This window comes from Leptonotus elevatus, chromosome 16, assembly GCF_054856555.1.
Source record: "Leptonotus elevatus isolate MCC_2025b chromosome 16, RoL_Lele_1.0, whole genome shotgun sequence".
In the NCBI taxonomy this organism is placed as follows: domain Eukaryota; kingdom Metazoa; phylum Chordata; class Actinopteri; order Syngnathiformes; family Syngnathidae; genus Leptonotus; species Leptonotus elevatus.
In genome coordinates, this window is record NC_141254.1 from 13,216,114 (window position 1) to 13,236,655 (window position 20,542).

The 20,542-nt window shown below is 39.7% G+C and overlaps 3 protein-coding genes across 8 annotated transcripts in view; all 3 read left to right on the forward strand.

Annotated features, from left to right (window-relative positions):
• Nucleotides 1–4,947, forward strand: part of abr (ABR activator of RhoGEF and GTPase) — an 85,250-nt gene extending 80,303 nt beyond the window's left edge. For all 6 annotated transcript variants that reach the window (XM_086098367.1, XM_086098363.1, XM_086098362.1 and 3 more), the window contains 4 exons: nt 562–696; nt 783–888; nt 1,791–1,944; nt 3,753–4,947. In XM_086098367.1, the coding sequence (XP_085954493.1) occupies nt 562–696; nt 783–888; nt 1,791–1,944; nt 3,753–3,842 (485 nt within the window). In that variant the 3' untranslated portion in view covers nt 3,843–4,947. The remainder of the gene's footprint in view (nt 1–561; nt 697–782; nt 889–1,790; nt 1,945–3,752) is intronic.
• Nucleotides 4,948–6,272: 1,325 nt separating this feature from the next.
• akap10 (A kinase (PRKA) anchor protein 10) lies at nt 6,273–17,985 on the forward strand. The gene is made up of 15 exons (XM_086057954.1): nt 6,273–6,492; nt 7,429–7,476; nt 8,352–8,534; nt 10,419–10,853; nt 11,058–11,156; nt 12,347–12,431; nt 12,516–12,639; nt 14,194–14,330; nt 14,490–14,634; nt 15,132–15,299; nt 15,448–15,557; nt 16,557–16,639; nt 16,702–16,754; nt 16,855–16,944; nt 17,050–17,985. The coding sequence occupies exons 1-15, from the start codon at nt 6,471–6,473 to the stop codon at nt 17,053–17,055; spliced, it is 1,788 nt and encodes a 595-aa protein (XP_085914080.1). The 5' UTR covers nt 6,273–6,470; the 3' UTR covers nt 17,056–17,985.
• Nucleotides 17,986–19,015: 1,030 nt separating this feature from the next.
• The window catches only part of lhfpl7 (LHFPL tetraspan subfamily member 7), a 67,710-nt gene continuing 66,183 nt past the window's right edge, over nt 19,016–20,542 (forward strand). Inside the window, exon 1 of the mRNA XM_086097793.1 lies at nt 19,016–19,784. Coding sequence (XP_085953919.1) covers nt 19,362–19,784 — 423 coding nt within the window. The 5' untranslated portion in view covers nt 19,016–19,361. The remainder of the gene's footprint in view (nt 19,785–20,542) is intronic.

A 20,542-nucleotide genomic window follows, 5' to 3' on the forward strand; every position in this document is an offset into this window, starting at 1 on the left:
CTGTCTCTCTTTCTCGCTCTCTCTCTTTCTCTTGTGCTCTCTCACTCTCTCGCTATTTCTATCTCGCACTCTCGCTGTGTCTGTCTCTCTACTTCCCCTCCTTTCTCTCTCTCTCTCCATTCTCTCTCTTGCTCTTCTCCGCTCCATTCTCTCTCTTCACATTCTCTCTCTTCCCCTTCCTTTCTCTCCATTTCTCTCTCGCTCGTCCTCCATTTACTCTTTCCCCTTAATTCGCTCCCTGTCCTCCCCCCCATTCTCCCTGTCCTCCCCCCACCACCTTTTAATCAAAGAAGAAGTTTGTTAGGTTGTGTTGAAGCAGAGTTATGATTTGCATGAACTGGCAGTGCTGTATGATGTTAAGCACCTGTTCACATCATTTTACATCACCAAGAGCCAAGTGTCGTCTTTCATTTTAGTGTGCCCTTATTGAGCTCGCCTGCATAGATTGCCGCACGGCCATTTTTGAGGGATGATTTCATCCCTTGGAGTACAAAGCAGCTGTGTTATTTGGAGTTTTGGTTTGCGTTTGTGACTGAAGCTGGCTGGCTATCTGACCCGTAGATACCAAAGACATCCTGGTGATGTTGAGCGACATGGACATCAACGCCATCGCCGGAACCCTCAAGCTGTACTTCAGGGAGCTGCCGGAACCTTTGCTCACCGACCGCCTATACCCGGCCTTCATGGAGGGAATATGTGAGACGAGTTTTCACCTGAGCGATGGAAATTTTGAGCTGGACACAACTGGACGTAATGTGTTTTTCCTCCCCTCCGTTCCGCAGCTCTGTCCGACCCCGCAGCCAAGGAGAACTGCATGATGCACCTCCTGCGCTCGCTGCCCGACCCCAACCTCATGACCTTCCTCACTCTGCTGGAGCACCTCAAACGGTACGTTCTGCTCAAGCTGCCGCAAGACCAAATCAATCTCTAAGGCAATCCAAGATCAAATCTGTAATTACAAATCTTGTCTTTACAAAAGACGGATTCATTTTGCAAACAATAAGGGAAATTAAAATGAATGCATTCAAAGAGATACTGAAATTGTGACATTTTCGTCAATGATCTAAAGAAAAGCCACCTCAGTATATCATCAAGTAAGTACAAAAAATGACAACATGATATAAAACCTACTTCATTTAATGATAGACCACATTAAGGGACAGTAGAACAGTTTTTGATGCAGTCTGATAAACCAGTGGTTCTCAACCGCGGTCCTCAAGTACCCCCATCCAGCATGTTTTCCATGTCTCCCACAGCCAACACAGGTGTTTCAAACGATTAGCTAATCAGCAAGCTCTGCATATGAAGCCTGATAACGATGCTCAGGTGTCTGAAAAAAAATACATTGAAGGTCATTAATAAAAAATAGAGAGAGAGAAAGTGGGCCCAAGGTAGATCCTTGAGGAACACCTCTAGGCTGAACTAATACATCTGATTTACAGCCTTTCCAAGAAGCACATTGTTTTCTACTGTGCAAAGAACAATTAAACCAAAATGTCTGGAAACATGGCAAGAATACCGTCATTACATGGTTGCCATCATAAAGCGACTTCATACCATTTAATGGTCATTTGTTGCCCTCTAGTGGTCATAAGCTATTGAACTGCTGTGTGTGTGGATGTGGGCTGCAAGGTGGTATTACAGCAGTTGTCTTTGTAAAATCAGATTTTTTAATTTTTTTTTATCATAATAATTCTGGTACCAAATGTCATTGTAGCATACAAGTGTGCCTAATGTTTTGGCCGTTGAGTGTGCCTTGTTTTGAACGTTGGCCTCGTTTGCTTCCACAGGGTGGCGGAGAAGGAGCCCCTCAACAAGATGTCCCTCCATAACCTGGCCACGGTATTTGGCCCCACTCTGCTCAGGCCCTCAGAGTCCGAGAGCAGCAAGGGACAGAATATGACCTCTGCCACTGACATCTGGTCACATGACGTCATGGGACAGGTAAGACGAGGAATTCCAATTCTGTGCAAATGGGGTTACATTGGCGCCATAGGAACAGAATTCCGTCGTAAATTTTGCCGTTGCGGTCATGACCTCGGCTGAAACAGTTTGATGGGTTCGTGCCTTAAAATAAGCTTGGTCAGTAAACTTAAGTTTCCATATTAATTTCCCTCCCGCACATTTTTAGTGTGTCTTGGGGCCTTCTCTCAACTGCATCAATTCATCTGTCACGAGGAATGATGTGCTCCCTGTTCATTCCTGTCATTTTATGACTAAAAATAATAATAATTACCTGAGTAAATAACGTAAAATATTACAGCATGAACAAACGCATCCGTTCCAGGAAGTCGGTGTTTGTCTTGGAGATCACTCAAGGGCTTTTGTGTTTTTGTTAGAAGCGTATAAAACGTTAAAGCTGACTGGATGCGCGTAATGTAATAAAGCAACAAGTAAAGTGCATATTGCATATTCCATTATTTCAAAATGTCCTGGTTCGTCTTGCAGCGTAAATCAAATCAAGTGCAAATCAAATGAGATCATGACCAGCAGGGAACACAAAATACGATGATGCAGAACTTGCCAATCAATCAAACCGTGTTACGGTTTTAGTGGCAGCCACAAATATGAAGGAGAGGGCAATGCAGTTGAGCCAGTCCTCAGAGAATTATTTGATCAATGAATCGGTCGATTATTAAGATGGTTAAGCTGTGACTGAACAATATGACTTTTTTTCTATTACTGTTTTGTGTAGAATGTTGTGTAATGCAGATATTATGTTGGCCATTGCTCAGAAAGAATAATCAGAAACCGTAAACGCAGATTGGGTGACAGTTGTGTGGTCAACGTGCTATCAAAATGTATTTTTGTGTTTATGTGCCCCCGATAGTTGACTGAACTTGATGTCAAAGTGGCAAAGAAAATGTTTGATTTCAGTGCCATCTAGTGGTGAACTGAAAATTAGTTCATTTTAAAAACCCACTATTAATTTTAATAATATGCACAAAAAAAAGTATATTCTATCACATCAATTGACTTCTTTTTTTTTTATATATATATAGTTGTATGCCTATTAATTTAACCAATTATAGTACCTCTGCTTTGCTCTTGTTAGCTTCTCCCGCTAGCCGCCCTCGTTAGCCACGCCGGCTCATTCTTGCTAGCCGCTCCCGCTCGATCCTGCTCGCTTGCTCACTGAACTTCATTTCCTGTCTTTCATGATTAGACAATCAATCTGATGAATCCAGGTGTGCTGGACAATCGCCAGACACACCTGGAAGACAGGAAACGAAGGAGTGTGGTATGGAGTTCAGGAAGTAGTGGATTTGTGCAAAGAGCCCATTGATGGTAGACTTGTGACTTCTGTCGGAGGCGTCGTAGCTTGCGTGCTTCAAAATGGTTGCATTCTATTAGTTGACCGATAGATGGCACTACTGTCCCCGATGTCAAAATTCTATGTTGAACTTTAAACATGATGATGTGAATCTTGTAAGACTTATTTATTTATGTATTTATTTAAAACTATTTATTTAAAACTATTTATTTATAACTATTTATTTATAACAAAAATTAGACTCAAACCTTTATCAAATATGGAATTGACTCAAATGTGGCTAAAACTTTTGTTTGCATGGAATATGTCAAATTGGGATGTATGGGTCTTTCTTAAAAATATGTCATTGTTTTTGTTGAAGGGAAATGTTAGGTATCGGTGACTCCTCAAGACGAAAATAACATTGCTGCTAAATGTGTAATATGCTTTGATTGATGTCCAACAGTGTCAAACGTGTGTGACCCGTTTGTGTCTGCAGGTGCAAGTGCTGCTCTACTACCTGCAGCATCCTCCCATCTCTTTTGCCGAGCTCAAGCGGAACACGCTCTACTTCTCCACCGACGTTTAAGGCCCATCTCGCGACACCTGGAGAGTGAGAGACTGCGTACGATCCTCGGTCCTGCTACCTCGCCTCTCCTCTCTATTTTCTCTTGACTGTACAGCCCCCCCCCCACCCCCACCCCCCGCCCTTGATTTAAAATTGTAATACGAGGGAGGGATTTTTCGGAGGCCACAGCCTGGCGCCGTGGCACAGGATCAAGCCCGGGGACGCCACGTTGAGCTTTGTCCCCTGTTCAGAGGCATTCCGCAACAACTGCATTTATGTTTTATAATAATTCTGTTGTTTCCTTTTTCTGTCTCTCTGGCTTTGCGCATGTGGAGGAGGTGTGTGTGTGTGTGTGAGTGAGTGAAAGGAACGAACGGCTGGCAAAGAGTGTCTCTTTCTTAAACAGACATTCCCTCCCCATTGATTCTTGGCCAGATTAGCCGTATTTATTTTAAATATCTATATATATATCTGTGCCTGTACAGTTCTGTGCAATTAGAGAGATGCTCTAAGGAGTTTGTTTTTGAAGTCTATTCAGGTAGTGATGTTATTTTTTAGTCCGATTTTCTCACTCGCCATATTCATGGTTGGTAAATTGTTCTGAAATGTTCACCGCAGAAGCTGTTTGTTACCCAGCACGTTGTAAAAAAAAGAAAAAAGAAAGAAAAAAAAAGGAAGTTTAGTTGGGACTCAATAGGGGGTAAAAACACAACAAATGAGACATTGTCGCCTTTTCTTTTTCTTAGTGTTACATTGCAAGCCTATTCCAAGCATCTCACTGCATCGGTATACTCTATAGGAAGATTTGTGTAGTTGCCGTCATTGCATGTTCAACTCTTAATTGAAATCAGGCTAAGTAACGCAAAGAGAGGTGGTGTGAGCAACGGCCCTTTTCTGCTCTGTACAAAGCCAACCTTTCTGCTGTCAGGTCTGCAACATATTGGAAAAAAAATGCTACAAAAACTGAGTATTATTATTTGGTATTTTTCATAGAAGAATAAACAAATGAAAATGCATTTTACTTCCTTTGCAAATAATTTAAGTATGCTGTACTGTAATTTTGAGGCTAAATGTAAATGTGAACGTTCTCCCCTTTTTATAGTGAAATAAAAGACAAACCAACTCACTTTGTGATGATTTCCAATTATTTACAAATGAAGCCATGCATTACAAACAGGAAAAAAAAATTAACAGGACATCTTGTCACTAATTTGTGACTAGTCCTGGTTGAGAGGCGGGCCTCACATAGGCGAGGTTAAGGATAAAAGAAAACTACTCTACATGACTACTTGCTTTCCACGATATATTCTTCTAACCTTAAAGAGTTCAGATCATTAAAAAATAATTCCATGTTAATTCGAAATTGTTCAATATTATTCCATGTCATTCAGTATAAATGTTTCCATTTTTTTTCTTTTTATATATTCAACTTAGCGCTTTAGCTTCTCCAGTAATTTCACGTTTTAGTTATTGATCATTTATTTTTTATCCTATTGTTATGATAATCATCACCACGTCACAAAATATTGGTGATCCGGTAAAATGTTGTTTTTTATTTACTTTGTGTGTATGTGACTGTGTTGACTATTAGTTGTACTGTATTACATTTTATTATAATGTATTTATTCCTAAATGTTTATAATAGCTCAGATTAATTTTAATTTGTAATTGTACTAATCTATTATTTTTGATGACATAAGTTCTTTTTAAACCTTTTTTTTTTATATAAAATATAAGCAACAATGATGGTAAAGGTTAACAGTAAGGTTTGGCATATAGGGCTAACAAAGAATATTGTTTCAAAAATGTAGACTTTGAAATTGGTTGGAATGTATGTTGAGAATACAATATGCTGGTTCTTGGTGTTCAGTTGAGTTTCTTTATTCAGACAAGGTATCAGATGACAGTTTACAAATGAGGATGAATGAGATGACAGATGGCTGACAATCCAAATAGTCAAATAGCAACAATAAGGAAATGCATAATATTTCAACAAATATCACACAGCGTATACAAAACAACCATAAGAGAACCAAGGCATAATTTTTGCTACAGAAACCCCATTAAAAAAAATAATACATACAAACACTACCAACATAAATGGGTATTATTGCTACTTTCTTAAAAGTGGCTTAAGACACTTAAGAAAGCACTGAAATGCACCGATGCATTCTGATAGTCTATAGAGACCTCTAGTGGCCAACAACAGCACAAAATCCAGTCGAGTGTAGCCTCGGACTCAGTGTGTAATGTTATTCGTGTATGCTGTGTTTCTTATTGTAATGTGTACTGTAGTTCGGAAAATAGATGGGTAGATCTACAGGCAAATTCTAAAATACATTATTTACGTTTTGCCTTTAATTACTGTACACTCGTGCAGTAAAGCGACACAAGCATTATCCTCTCCTAACTACATTTCCCACAATGCTCGTGTACCAGAAGCCCGGAAGTTGGAGGTTTATTGACAACATGGCTGCCGATCTCGCAGTGGATTTGGCGAAAATTGGGATTTGACAGCGTTCACCGGGTGTACACTCGCACACCTTTTCCATGTGTTGGGTGTACAGTGCGGATCTATTTGAATGAAGGGACCTGTCAACCCACGGGATGGTGTCAGTGAGCTGAGGAAACGTTCTGAGTGAAACCGTCATGTCGTTTTTCAAGCGGAAAGGTGAGGAAGCCCTCGGCTACAGCGTCAACTGTAGCGAGCTACTTGGAAAAGACAGCGGGAGAGGAAAACGATCAACTAACTTAAATCTTACGTTAATTTAAACGTGGCTGTTATTTTGTCTAAGTTAATAGGTTGTTGGTTCGGCGAATGCCTGCAGTGCGGCTCACGTAGTAGCGTTTAGCTTCCGAGTAGCCTCCCCATCATCGTCATCGCTGCCTGATATAATGCAGCTACTGTACAGGGCCACCAGGAAATACAATATAGGGGATAAAGCGATATGTTAGCAATAACATGGTTAATATTCTACTTAAGCAACACCTGCGTATTTATCCATACCCACAGGTAAGCTTTGACAGCTATTTTCCTCATTGTGTCACATTAACTACAGGTAAATCTTGGTTATCTCTTTTTTTTTCCCCAACACCCACACTTTTTTTTTTTTACAGTGCTGTGAAGACAAATTAAAAACCGTGAAATAAGTAAATAACTGTACTAGGACTGAAAGTCCTCAGGGGTGGGGGTGATAAGACTGCAACGTCCCAAAAACTGTAGTAATCTTGTGTTTATTCAGGAAATCAGTCTACAATGTCGAGAGCAAACATATTTTCCTCATTGGCTACAGGGATGAAAAGCAGCTGACTTAGCAGTTCTACCATAGGAGGAAACGAGAAGAAAAGATCTCTCTTGTTATGTAGTGACTGCAGTGGCTTTTAGGAAGTGGGTGTTTTCCCGGGGTTTGTTATTTAAATGTACAGCGTTTTGAACTTAATTGTGTGCTACGGCAAATGCATCGGTTGCAAACTAGATATTATGTACAGAACACGTGTTCTTTTCTTCAACCTCCAAAGGCAAAATCAATCAAGTAACCTCTTTGTTATTCTTTCTGAAGACACCATGACTACACTTAAATGTCCATATTTCTGTGTCTGCCTGCAGCCAAAAGCAAAGAACCTGAGAGAGTGACCGACACGAAAGCCAACAGAGGTGAGTTCATCATTATTCATTGAGTGTAAACGATGGAGGGACACTGCTAGGGATAGACCGCCGATATTGGGCATTTTGATGAATATCGGTATATCAACCTTTTTTTCCCCCAAATCTGATGGCCGATAAAAGGTAAAGCTAAAACCATTTTCATCTCAGGGAACTATTTATTTACATTTTCAGTTAACTTTATAAAAGATGCTGCTGACCCTGGGAACCTTCCGAACGTTTTGATTGTGTGTGACATTAAGACGAAGAAATGTGATAGTTTAAGATTTCAGTTTTTTTTTTTTTTTTAGGAAAAAACAAAGCTATGGTGTTTACTTTTTTAAGTTTCCATTTATTCTTCTAAAACGTACTAATAACCTTGGGAGCTACATGAATATATATATATATATATATTTAGAAATTTAAAATAAAGTATATTGTCTAAGATTTCAAAAAAAAAAAAACTTCTGCATTTTGAAAAGCCTAATGTTCAATAAGCATGAATTAATTAATTAAGACATTACAACAAAGTCAAGATTGTCATTTGTAATTTTTTTTTTTTTGACGCCAATATATTCCCCCCTCCCCCCCCCTTTTTTTTTTAACTTAAAATGAATATCGGCTTCAAATATCGGTTATCGGCCTCCTTGACTACAAATTAAAAAAAACATATCGGTCTATCTCTAGACACCGCTTTTTTTTAATTATTAGCAATATATGAAAACGAGCAACTCTTCGCTTGTTGAAAGATGTTCTATACATTTTTTACCAATCTAAAAAAAAACATCCCGTTAAATACCTTTTCACGTCATCTTAAGAACGAACTGCCCTTCCAACCTTTCCTTATTCTCCTCTTCAATGTTCTGCAAATCCCCCTCCGTTCACAGGCCTCATCAGCCCTCACTCGCCATCGCTAGCATTGAAGAACCATGCCGTCCAGGAAGTTGCGGGGCCCAGCCATGTGGCCATCAACGCCATCTCTGCCAACATGGACTCTTTCGCCCGAGGTCGCACGGCCATCCTCAAGAAGCAGCCCAGCCACATGGAAGCCGCGCACTTCGGTGACCTCGGTACGGACCCTGAATTCTTACACCGTTTGTAGCGCTTATCGATAATAATCTTCAAATAAAGGTCATGGGGTAATTGGTTACCATGGCAATAGCAAACACTGCCATGTCAAGATGAATCTGTTTTGTCCAGTGGAAAAAAAACTGCACTGATAGATGTACGGCTTTACATGAGGTGCTGAATAGCTAGTGTGGAAGACGTGACGGGAAGCAACACAGAGGTGGAAAAACCTGTACCGCTGCCCAGGCAACAAAAAGGCGTCAAGAAAAAACACTTATCATAACATTGATCGTTTGCAGCGAGTTGAAGTGAAAATGTGATCTTTCCCGCGTGTATTGGTGAGCCATCCACTTAAAGCAGGATTTTTTTTTTGTCTGCTGTTTTCACATGATGGGACGTCCCAAAAGACCCGGAATGACTAATAACTGTTTTCAATGAACGTGTCCTTGAATTTGCTTTTGTAGTCCTCGGGCACATTCCTGTGATTTCATCCTTTTAGAATGCCAGATGGCATTCAAGCAATCTCCGGTCATTCACGGCATAGCATAGTTTGCTGCTAGTATGACATGGTAGCAAAACATTCCAAAGCCAAACACAAGAAATGCATATTTATTTATAATAACGCCCCCAATAGCTGTAAACATTTCTAACCACTGCCTAAATACAAGTCAGAGCGTCATATGATAGCCTGCATAAAAATTTAACTATTTACCATCACAACCGAAAGTAGTAATCATGTGACTATATATTCTTGTGTTGCCTTACAAACATAATTCTACCGATCAGTCCAAAACATGCCTGTCTGCCTTTTTCTTTTTTTTTTCTTTTTTTACAGACAAAATCATTTGAAATAAAAAGTAATTTCTTAACAAACAACAGTTTTAAATCAAATACAGGTACACCTCCATAAATGGGAATATTGTGCAAAAGGTCATTTATTTCAGTATTTCAATTTGAAAAAGTTAAACTTGTATATTGATGAGATTAATTAAAAAATGCTTTTTGGCAGGCTAATTGTTAACTCATTTGCATATTTAAATTAATTTAGATTGTTCCTTATTTATGTTAATAAATGATCAAAAATAGAAAAAACAATACGTCTTTTTCCCTGTATGTCTAGTGAATTTATATAATATGAGTCATCATGTGAATTAAATTTTTTTAATTGACGTATCAAAATAATGATGTTTACTAGGGATGTTTGATACGAGGGTTAGACCGATTATCAACCGGGCCGATTATCGGCATCGATGTTCAGCATTTTGATGACTTTTGGCATCTGCCTTTTTGAAAAACCATACGGCTGATAACAGATCAATTTAAAAGTGTATTAACTTCATGGAAGTACTTATTTATATTTTCAGTTAACTTTACAAGATATGCTTCTACCCCGGAAACTCTCTGCAGCTTCTGTTTTTGTTTTGAATGAAAACTAAGATAAGTCAAGCTTAACAAATCAGATATGTTAAAAACTTTTAAAAATGTATTTACTATAGAAAAGTTTTCATCTAACTTTTTAAAACTTGATGACGACCCTGGGAGGACCCAGAACTTTCTAGAAAAAAAAAAAAGATGTCTAATTAAAAAAAAAAAAGAAGCAAATCTTAAATTGTAAGTTGTTTTTTTTTGCTCCAACATTTTCCCTTTTAGTGAAAAAGAATACCGGCTCCAAATACCGGTTATCGGTCTCCCTGATTATTAATACTTGATATTGGCGCTGAAAAATTATAGGCCTGATACGGATACCTAATATCGGCACTCGCCCATCTCTGTTGCTTATACTAGTGTTTGCAATTACTTGTTGTCAAATTATGCCTTTTTGAAGTTGTCTATACTCTAAATCTGTGTCTTCACCTCATTTACGGTCCATTTGCTGTGTGTTGCAGGTCACTCCAGTGTGAACTGTCAGCCCCAGGAAACCCGCTCTCGGCTGTCCAAAACAGTGGACCAAGTGCTTCGGGACAATGTGGCCATCCCCCATTACATGCGTTTCATGGAGCGTCAGGGTGCTGACCACCTGGTTGGCTTCTGGCTGGAGGCTGAGAGTTTCCGCTCGGCCAGCTGGTCACGGGTCCGAGCGCACAACCTCAACTCTGTCAAACACAGCTCCTTGGCTGAACCCGTCGCCGGCTCCGAGGTGCCGGAGCTCCCCCAGCATAATTCCCACGTCCTGGACCGGAACAGCACCGGAGTCACGGCGCAGCAGGACCCTTCCGGCACGGCCGAAGGTCCCAGCAGGCAGCCTTCATCCAGGACCGGGACCCCTTCCAAAGCGCAGTCGAACATCAGCCTGCAAGATCTGTCGGACAAACTCATGAAAAGTAAGGCAGCTTAGCTCCTGATTGCATTCCTGTTCGTCCATCTTTGCGATCCTGCGTGGTGCTTTCTTCCGGCTGCCTGCTCAAGCCGTTAATCAGATTAATATTTGCTCTCGTGCTTCCTGCCTGTAAGCTTTTTGTTGACTTTATATGGATATTTTCTTAAAAAAAAAAAAATAATCCAAACTAATCCTAGTCTTGTTTTAGGTATTGAAAAAGACGCTGTTACAATCTTCACCAAGTACGTTTCTCCGGATGCTGCGAGGCCCATCCCGATCACAGAACAGACCCGAAATGATATCGTTGGTAAGATGGACTTTGTTCTTCTGCGTTAGCAAAGATAACTTATGACTTTGAGTCTGCTGCCTCAGTTTTAGTCCAGTTTCAATCACGCTTGTTGGTTTTTATCATAGTTAGTCAACCTCATCTCATTTTTTACTTAGTCCACTTTTAGTCGTCTATAAATCTAGCATTTTAGTCTTTATTTTAGTCCAAGAAAACAGAATTTTATTCATCTAGTTTTAGTCAACAAAAGTGTCAATGTATATATTTTTGTGAGCAGATTATGTTGAACATTTCAGATCTAAAACTATTTGACATAACATTTACGTCACACACAACAACAAGTGGCTACTATGGCTCCATGCTATGAGCTAGTAAGTTAGCCAGCATTAGTTAGCGGTTGGGTAAACATTATTGTTGGAACGTTATATGCATTGGATTAATATTACATTATAACTACAATTTATGTTTTGTTTTTTTTCACACTAGCCGCAGATTTGAAAGTGGACGTGTCACGACAACATCACAGTGACAGATTAGCAGAGACAAGATTTTACAAAATCATATGATTTTCGTCTCCTTTTTGTTCCTGAACTAAAATATCCAAAGATTTTAGTCAATTTTTTATTAAGTCAATTACATTTTTATCTTGTCTTCATTAGTTGACGAAAATGCATAGTAATTTAGTCCCAGTTATTGTTTATTAACTCATTCACTGCCATTGAAGACGTCAAAAATTCATTTGAACTATTTCTATTAGTTTAACTTTTTTTTTTTTCATTTTAGTTAACAAGAGTATGAAAACCTAGAAAAAAAAGATTGTAAATTTAGAACAGATGTTAGTTAACAAGTGAAGTCATGTGATTAATTACAAAAAAAATTTGACGGGCCTAATTAAAAATAAATACATAAATAAATATTAAAAATAAGGGGCGTTTAATCGTACTTAATCACATGATAATTTTATATCTGTTAAAAATGTACAATAAAAAATCAAGGTTTAAATTTTTTTCTTTTTTAATGAAATGAAAAAAAAAAAGTTAAATTAATAGAAATAGTTCACATGAATTTTTGACGTCTATAGTCGTCAATGGCAGTGAAGGATTTAATGAGGGTATTAGTCGAGTCTAGACTAGTTTTAGTCCAGCGAAAAATGTGCGTTGACAAAATCAGTTTTGTTTACACGAATCTGCTGCTGTCCTTCGTATGTTTAGCTAAGATTTGCGGTGAAGACGGCATGGTGGACCCAAATTGCTTTGTCATCGCACAGTCAGTCGTCTTCGCCATCTTAGAGCAACAGTAAGTTTCTGGTGGAGTTAATCGTCACACAACCTCGGTTATAGTTTGGTGCGCACGATTAAACTTTAACCAATTTGTCCCTAGATACTTGATTGAATTCCTGCGGAGTCATCATTTCTGTAAATACCAGATTGAAGTGTTAACGAGTGGCTCGGTGTTCCTGGCCGACATCTTGTTCTGTGAGTCGGCCCTCTTCTACTTCTCGGAGGTGAGTCGGCCCCGAAGGAGTGACGCAATGCTGGAGTCGGCCATAACATAACAACAACTTATGAAAGCAGGAATGTACATTTGTGCACTCGCAGTTATGTGGATCCGCACAACTCTAAACAACTGAAATGAGTTGCGGGAAGCAAGCAGAAATATTTTATAGTCAATTTCATGGTCATCGTGATATTCTGAGATTTAAATGTGCACAAACAATGCTAATCCGTTTTAATTTGTGTGTATAATTCTGCACCTGGAGAAATCAGGACAGCTTTAGCAATACTGGTCATTGTTGTAAAAAAAAAAGAAAAAAAGAAAAAAGAGAGAACACAAATAGACGAAACGACAAAACTCTCTGAATTTCTTGTTTCACTGACTTCATCTTTGTGATAACAGATCCCGTCTTGCGCAATGCATTGCATCACTTCCTGGTTCACTTGTTTTTTTTTCTTTTTTGCGTAACAAAACAGACGGACCATCAGAGCGCTGATCCAGTCTGTAAAGTGTAACTCACTAAATGCTGCATGTAGACCACATCATCTACGTCAGGGGTGCTCGAGTCCGGTCCTCGAGAGCCCCCATCCGGCCTGTTTTCCATGTTTCCCCTCCTGCAGCGCAGCTGAATCTAATGATCAGCTAATCAGCAAGCTTTGCAAAAGAAGCCTGATAACGATTCTGATCTCTCTCGAGGACCGAATTTCAGCACCCCTGATCTACGTACTTACTCGATCTTTCAAATTGAAGACACCGTAGCTCGTACACAACTGCCCAATGATATTTATTTTTATGACACTCTTGAAGGAGGAGTGAACCCAAAAATGTTCCTTACAATATGTTCTTTGCACCCCCATCAGTCAAACGCAGCATTCCGATTATTATCGCATTTGTGGAATATGAATTAAGCATTTTAATCCAGCCGTCTTTATCCATCTCAGGAGGCGGCCATTTTGCTGCTTGTTGTCGACTGAGAATGACATCACAGTTGATCGGGTAACGGTTCGCCTATTTCCTGAGTTTGGTTCACGTGGCCGTTCGCAAGCTCAACCGTGATTGGTCGTTAGAGCCCTGAGCACCTGTGATGTCATTTTCTGTTGACAGCAAGCGGCAAAATGGCTGCCCCCCCCTGAGATGGATATAAACGGGTGGAATTTGCCGCTTAATTTATATTCCACAAACACAATAATAATCAGAATGTCGATTTTTGACTACTTAGAACATATTGTGAAGAAAATTTTGGGGTTGACTTCCCCTGTAAGAATTATTTAGCATAGTGCCAATTAAGGGGCAATGAACGAATACACAAAAACCGTCTTCTGAAGGCTTTTTGCGAATCTACCATCGTTTGTAATGTTTCGATGACACAACGGTCAGCTCTGCACACACAAACATTCTTTGTTATGAAACGAGGGCGATCTTAAGGAAACCACACAAAGTTTCAGTGAAATGTTCAGTGCTTTTCTCTCTCTCTCTCTCTCTCTCTCTCTCTCTCTCTCTCTCTCTCTCTCTCTCTCTCTCTCTCTCTCTCTCTCTCTCTCTCTCTCTCTTTTTAATTTTGCAGTACATGGAAAAGGAGGAAGCAATGAATGTACTGCAGTTCTGGCTCGCGGCTGACAACTTTCAAAACCAACTGGCAGCTAAGAAAGGCCAGTATGATGGCCAGGAGGCCCAAAATGACGCCATGATCCTTTATGACAAGTAGGTGTCATTTAATTGCAAATGATTCATTGTAAGCAATTTAGGTTGATGACCAAAACTGATCTATTAAAGCAATTTCACTTACTCGGACTAAAAGTCGCGTGGGCTTTGTTTTATTTTTGCAACTCAAAATGAGAATTCATCTTGTTCATTTCTTAGATATTTCTCACTCCAAGCGACGAACCCGCTGGGATTTGGCGACTCGGTGCGCATGGAGATCGAGTCGAACATCTGCCGGGAGGGGGGGCCTCTTCCCGAATGTTTTACCACTCCACTTAGACAAGCCTGGACCACCATGGAGAAGGTACAGGCCAAGTTTGCTGTGTTATTAACTCATTTGCTCCCAAAAACGCATTTATACCATTTTTTTGTGCTTTTTTATGCTAGAGCGGTTGAAGAAATGGTAGTTATTACACAAACGGCCAGCAGGTGGCAGGGCCATGTTGTTCTTAATAGATTTGTGAATAATGATGAAACTTGGCTATATTCTAATGCTAATTGCTGCAAAACAGAAACGGATAGAAATATACTTTTTTTTTTTTTCCTGATGAAAGAAGACACTCTAATCTTTCTTTTGGTAGGTTCCATGTTCTTATAGCAATAGAACACAATATTCTGTGGGCCTTGCAAAATCAGTCCAAATCCAGTAAAACATTTTTCACGGAAGCAACCCCCTTTGCTCCCGTGAAAATGTCTGGGAGTGAATGAGTTAATATGGCTCCTTGTATACTTTCACTATCTATGGAACGTCCAGGCACGACATCCATTGTTTAAAAACAAAAAAACTGTTCTTGTGTTCAGGTGTACATGCCAGGCTTCTTGTCTAGTAACCTTTACTACAAATATCTGAGCGACCTCCTCAATTCGGTGCGGGCCGACGAGTTTGTGAACGTCAACACTCCGGGTCAGGGCGGGCCGGCGGACAACGAGCGCTCGAGTTCAAGCGCCGGCGAGGCCTCTCTGATGCAGGTGACCCCCCCGACCCTCCCTCATGTCCTCGAGCAACTTTTACGTGACATTTAGAAAACGGTTAATGCCAAAGAGCAATAAGCGTTTCAGGAGAGATAAATCCAATGTTACTTGTGTGCATATTTTGAACATGGCATTTTCGTGACAGTCCGGTGCCAAAAAGGCAGTCATAAAGATCCTGAAAAACTTCGATGAGGCCATAACGGTGGACGTCGCCAGCCTTGACCCGGAATCTTTGTACCAGCGGCCATATGCTGGGTGAGTGGTGTCGCTTGAATGCTGTCATTATTAGTGCACACATTGCTTATCTCCTTACCTCCTATTTTCCTTTCCATAGTTCCAATAAGCTCATGCAATGCCACCATTTCACTATTTAAGCCACGTGGATCCTGACCTGTACAGTAGAAATTAGGGGTGTGAATTGCCTAGTACCTGGCGATTCGATTCGTAGGTCACGATTCGATTCGATACCGATTAATCCCGATACGAAGCTATAAATTGATTATTGCGATTTTTAAAAAATATATATATTTTTTTTTTACTCAAATTTAGAAAATACTCATTTGTAAACTTGTACATGTATACTGAAAGATTTGTATGAAAATGTATTTATTGATCTGAAAATTCCGGCTTATAACTGAGCCACTGCATTTAACAAACAGGTTGCCGTCTGTTTCATGTTTGAACAGCACTGAAATTAAAATATTAAGGCTTAATGTTCCATTAATATAACATTCTTCCATGCTTAATGTGTGAATCCTAACCCTAAGTAAGACGTTTTTGTTGAATATTCCCCTAAAAAATTGATGTTTAAAAATCGATTCGGCCGCATATCAAAATTGATTCGAGAATTGATCGATTTTTTTCTAACACCCCTAGTAGAAATATTTGAATGGAAATTGAAACCACTTTGAATCATTTCAAAACTATCCATATTTTATGTATTTTTTCTAGAAGTGACACCCCAAAAGTAATAATTTCTTAAATTACTGCGTCGAGCCTTTTTGTCATTCCAAAATGTTGATGTATGCTTCGGTTCAGTGGAATGCTGAAAAGTTAGGTTTAGCGTTCTAATGGACACCTGAACTTGATTTTGGGTCAAAATGTACAGGTTAAAGGAAGAAATTGTCATTTGTAAATGGTAATATCAATTTGTAGTTTATTCTATGAAAAAAATCACAATAACTGGATCTATCCTTTAAATCTTTTTGCTAGCACCGCTCCTTACTGTGTTTTATTGTTTTGTTTTCTCTTCAGAAAGATGACATTCGGGAGGGTGAATGAGTTGGGCCAATTTATCAGGGAGGCTGAACCAGAACCAGACGTGAAGAAATCCAAAGGTACGACGCACTCTCGGGCGACGTTACCTTCTCGTCTAACTCCTCCTTTTGTTCCCATTTAGGCTTCATGTTTTCACAAGCCATGAAGAAATGGGTGCAGGGCAACTCAAATGAGGTGAGACCACAACAAAGCGTACTCCATGTCAAATTTGTGACAAGGCATTTATTTCATGAGAATAGAACAGAAGTTAATCTTATTAAAATGTTAATTGAAGGCTCAGGAGGAAATGGCCTGGCAGATTGCTAAAATGATCGTCAACGATGTTGTGCAGTCAAACCATGACAGTCCTGTCAAGTCCACCAAGGTTTGGGTTATAAAAAAAATAAAATAATAATCTCTCATAAAGTTCCATGATAGCTGCTTAAGAAAATAATTGCTTTTGTATGTTATTTGTTTTGTCGCCGTGCAGTTATGACCCGAAGAAGACCGCCTCCTGACTATACACATGGCTTACCCTACAACAAACTGAAAGTACTGCACCTCATTGTTCCGACTCCGTAACACTATAAAAGTGCGCAAGGGTCAGTTGAAGTGAAGCCAAAGCCCTCGCATCACACGACGGCGACTCTTTCAAACTCAGTCCGGTTCTGAAAGCAACCTCGCACAAAGACCAAGCATGTCCGTCAAGACTACGACCAAACCGTTGCAGACTCGTCGTGTTGTCTCGTCTCGGACCTCCGGAGGATGTCGCACAGACTGAATTATGCTCGTTTCCTCACGACACACCTCCCCATGCCTTTTTTTTTTTATGACCATTCCTTGTTTTTAGAAGACATTTTTTCTTAAAAAACAATATAGCCAAATAAGATTTTGGGAGTGTTACCCCTTTTACACCTTTAGCCTGCTTGTCCAATTATGAACGATGTAAGATGGACATTTGGGAGAGGATCTGCAAATGACAATGAACGAGAGGAAGACCTGATACCTCCTGTGTTAAACCTTTTGGCACCTTTCAGAGCGTAGAATAAAATAACTCCGTGATGAATTCAAATGCTCCACTTGTGATGGAAAACTCCATGTTATAAATGGTATATATAGCTATACATATGTATAATGTAGACTGGTTTATCCCATATATAAATATAAATGTCAGTAATTTTTTTAAATGGTGGCCGCTGTTTATTATTATTATTATTATTATTTTTGTATGCATCTCAGAAAAAAACTGGAAACGTGCTCAATGAATTAACCAGTTTTTTGTTGTTTTTTTGGAGCCTTACTGAGGTGTGGATAAAAAGGAAGGAGTTTTGGTACCATGTACCTCTAATGTTTTTGGATATGTATGTGCACCTAATCTAAATCTATTTAAATTGTGTTTGATTTGAATACATACATGATCAAAGGTTTTGTCTTTGCTTGTTTTTATCATTCCCCCTTATAACAGATTACTACTGACGTATAATGTTTCATGGTTACCAATGTTGCACAATGAAAAATGTGCTGAATTGTTTTTCTTTTGATTGCATTATATAAGCCATAGATTGTTTTCATACAAATATTAGTACTGTCATAACTACTTAGGACTTATGTACAAATTCCATCATGAATATCTCCTGTATATACAGTGAATATAGTTAACACATTCCTGTTGTGAGAAATGAGAATGAGATCATTTAAAAACTGCCCCCCACCCCCAACCGTTAACAATTACCTTTACTTGAATCATGAAAATAGCTGTTCAGCAGTTGTCCAGGCGGGGGCAGTGTTGACCACTTTATAAATCACTAAGCAAATCCATTGATGATTTCTGACTATACCGTACCACGAACAACCAATTAATCTACTTTATCTAACGAGATGAGTGCTGCGGAAAAGCAAACACGTGGTAGCTTTTTCTCCCCCACCCAGTACAGTTCATATTATATTTTATAGCGGAGAGCTATTTTGCGCGAGTGGGTAACATAATTAATAGTGATTAGAGAACGCTTTTTTTTGTGGGAGACACCTGCTGTCAGTCAAGTTTAAATAGACAGTGTAAGGTCATACCAGAAACGGGATTTCCTTCAAAATAAAACTTAATGTTTGTGACCCAAGTCATTCAAAAAGGACCAAAATATTTGTCAATCTTCATTATTAACATTTGCCACAATAATAATAATCATTCAAAATGGATCAGCCGTATGAGAGAGAGAGAGAGATAAAGAGATAAAGAGAGAGATAAAGAGAGAGAGAGAGAGAGAGAGAGAGAGAGAGAGAGAGAGAGAGAGAGAGAGAGAGAGAGAGAGAGAGAGAGAGAGAGAGAGAGAGAGAGAGAATCCAAAATAAATGCAAAAAGTAGTACAAGCTCCTGCTATGCTTTTATTTTAAAGCTATCTTCCGGAAGTACGCTGTTTTGAAACCAAGTGTAAGTGACGCGGTCCGGGCGTAGTCTGAAATGAACGCAAAGTGCACTGTTGACTACGCGCGGGGCGGGAGGAGCAGACAGGGACGCGCAGGAGGCGGAGACCCACGGACTGTGTGTGGTGCGGTTGGCTCTGAACTTGAGCGCTCCTCTACCTGCGTGGAGGCACCACCACGGCTGCGCGCCCACTTGTGGGTGTGACAAACATTTTGTGCGCGCGGCGTGGGTCTCCTCCTCAGTTGAACACTACAAGTACATGACTTGTTTTGTTTGTTTTGTTCTGATACCATATTTTGGGGGGAGGTGGGGGTTCGCGTCCCCACTCGAGAAGCTGTTGACGCACGCGCTCAGCGTGGGACTTCCACGGCGGACTCCCGTGGATGTTTCGCAGATGTAGTGCACAGGTAGACTTTTGCGTCTGTGAGCTCCAAATGAATGTGCTCCTCCTGGGACGGAAGAAGAAAGAAAAAGAAGAAGAAGAAGAAGAAGAAGCCGGGTGTGGAGTTGGCGTGTGTATGGGCTTCGCGCCCCGCGTTGCCACCATCATGTTCAGCTGCGTGGGCTGCTTCTGGGTGCTCCTCTCCTCCGCGCTGGTCGCCGTGTGCAGTTTCAGTTTCATTTCCCCTGCGTGGATTGTGAAGGAGCAGCTGAGGACCACCAATCACCATCATCATTATCATCACAAGGAATCGGTGAGCTTCGGCTTGCTTTGGCACTGCTCCGAGTCTCTGGACCGCATGTACCGCTGCTACACCTTTGGAGGGCTGGGCAAATTTGCTGAGATTCCGTCCAGTTCGTGGCAGGTAACGCACGCACGCACACAGACAGACACCATCATCATAATCACCACATGGGTGCGCGACGAGATAGCACTATCAAAACATAGTACTAGTTTTGTATTGATTTCATAGGGCAGCAGTGATGTTAGCATGTTTACCTCACAGTACCTCGAGAGGTTCTGGGTTCTAATCTCACCTGAGCGTATTTTAATTTAGTTTTTACATTATTAATGTTAGTATTAGTTTTTGTTTTTAACTCATTCACTGCCATTGACGGCTATAGACGTCAACAATTAATTTGAACTATTTCTATTAGTTAAAAAAAAAAAAATGTTAACAAGAGTATGAACACCTATAATTTTTTTAATTGTTCATTTAGAACAGATATAAAATGTGTGATTAATTGTGAGTTAACGAGTGAAGTCATGCGATTAATTATGATTACAAATTTTAATCGCCTGACGCCCCAAATGTTTAATAATGTTTTATTTTATTTTTTTATTCATTCACTGCCATTGACGGCTATAAACATAAAAATAAATCATTTAAACTATTTCTATTAGTTAAACATTTGTTTCCACTTTTGTTAACAAAAGTATAAAAACCTATAAATGTTTTTATTGTACATTTAGAACAGATAAAAAAATTGTGATTAATGGTGAGTTAACTATTGAAATCATGCAATTAATCACAATACTTTATAAAACACACTTTAGTGTTCAATAGTTATCAAAAATGTCTGACCTTGACTCATAACAAAGTTTGGAGACGAGCGCTTATTG

Excerpts from the sequence above, each read along its gene's own strand:
- akap10 (XM_086057954.1), top strand. The coding sequence starts at position 6,471 with ATGTCGTTTTTCAAGCGGAAAG. Across the intron at positions 6,493-7,428 it reads GTCGTTTTTCAAGCGGAAAG|CCAAAAGCAAAGAACCTGAG; the intron begins GTGAGGAAGCCC and ends GTCTGCCTGCAG. Across the intron at positions 14,635-15,131 it reads CCTGGACCACCATGGAGAAG|GTGTACATGCCAGGCTTCTT; the intron begins GTACAGGCCAAG and ends TCTTGTGTTCAG.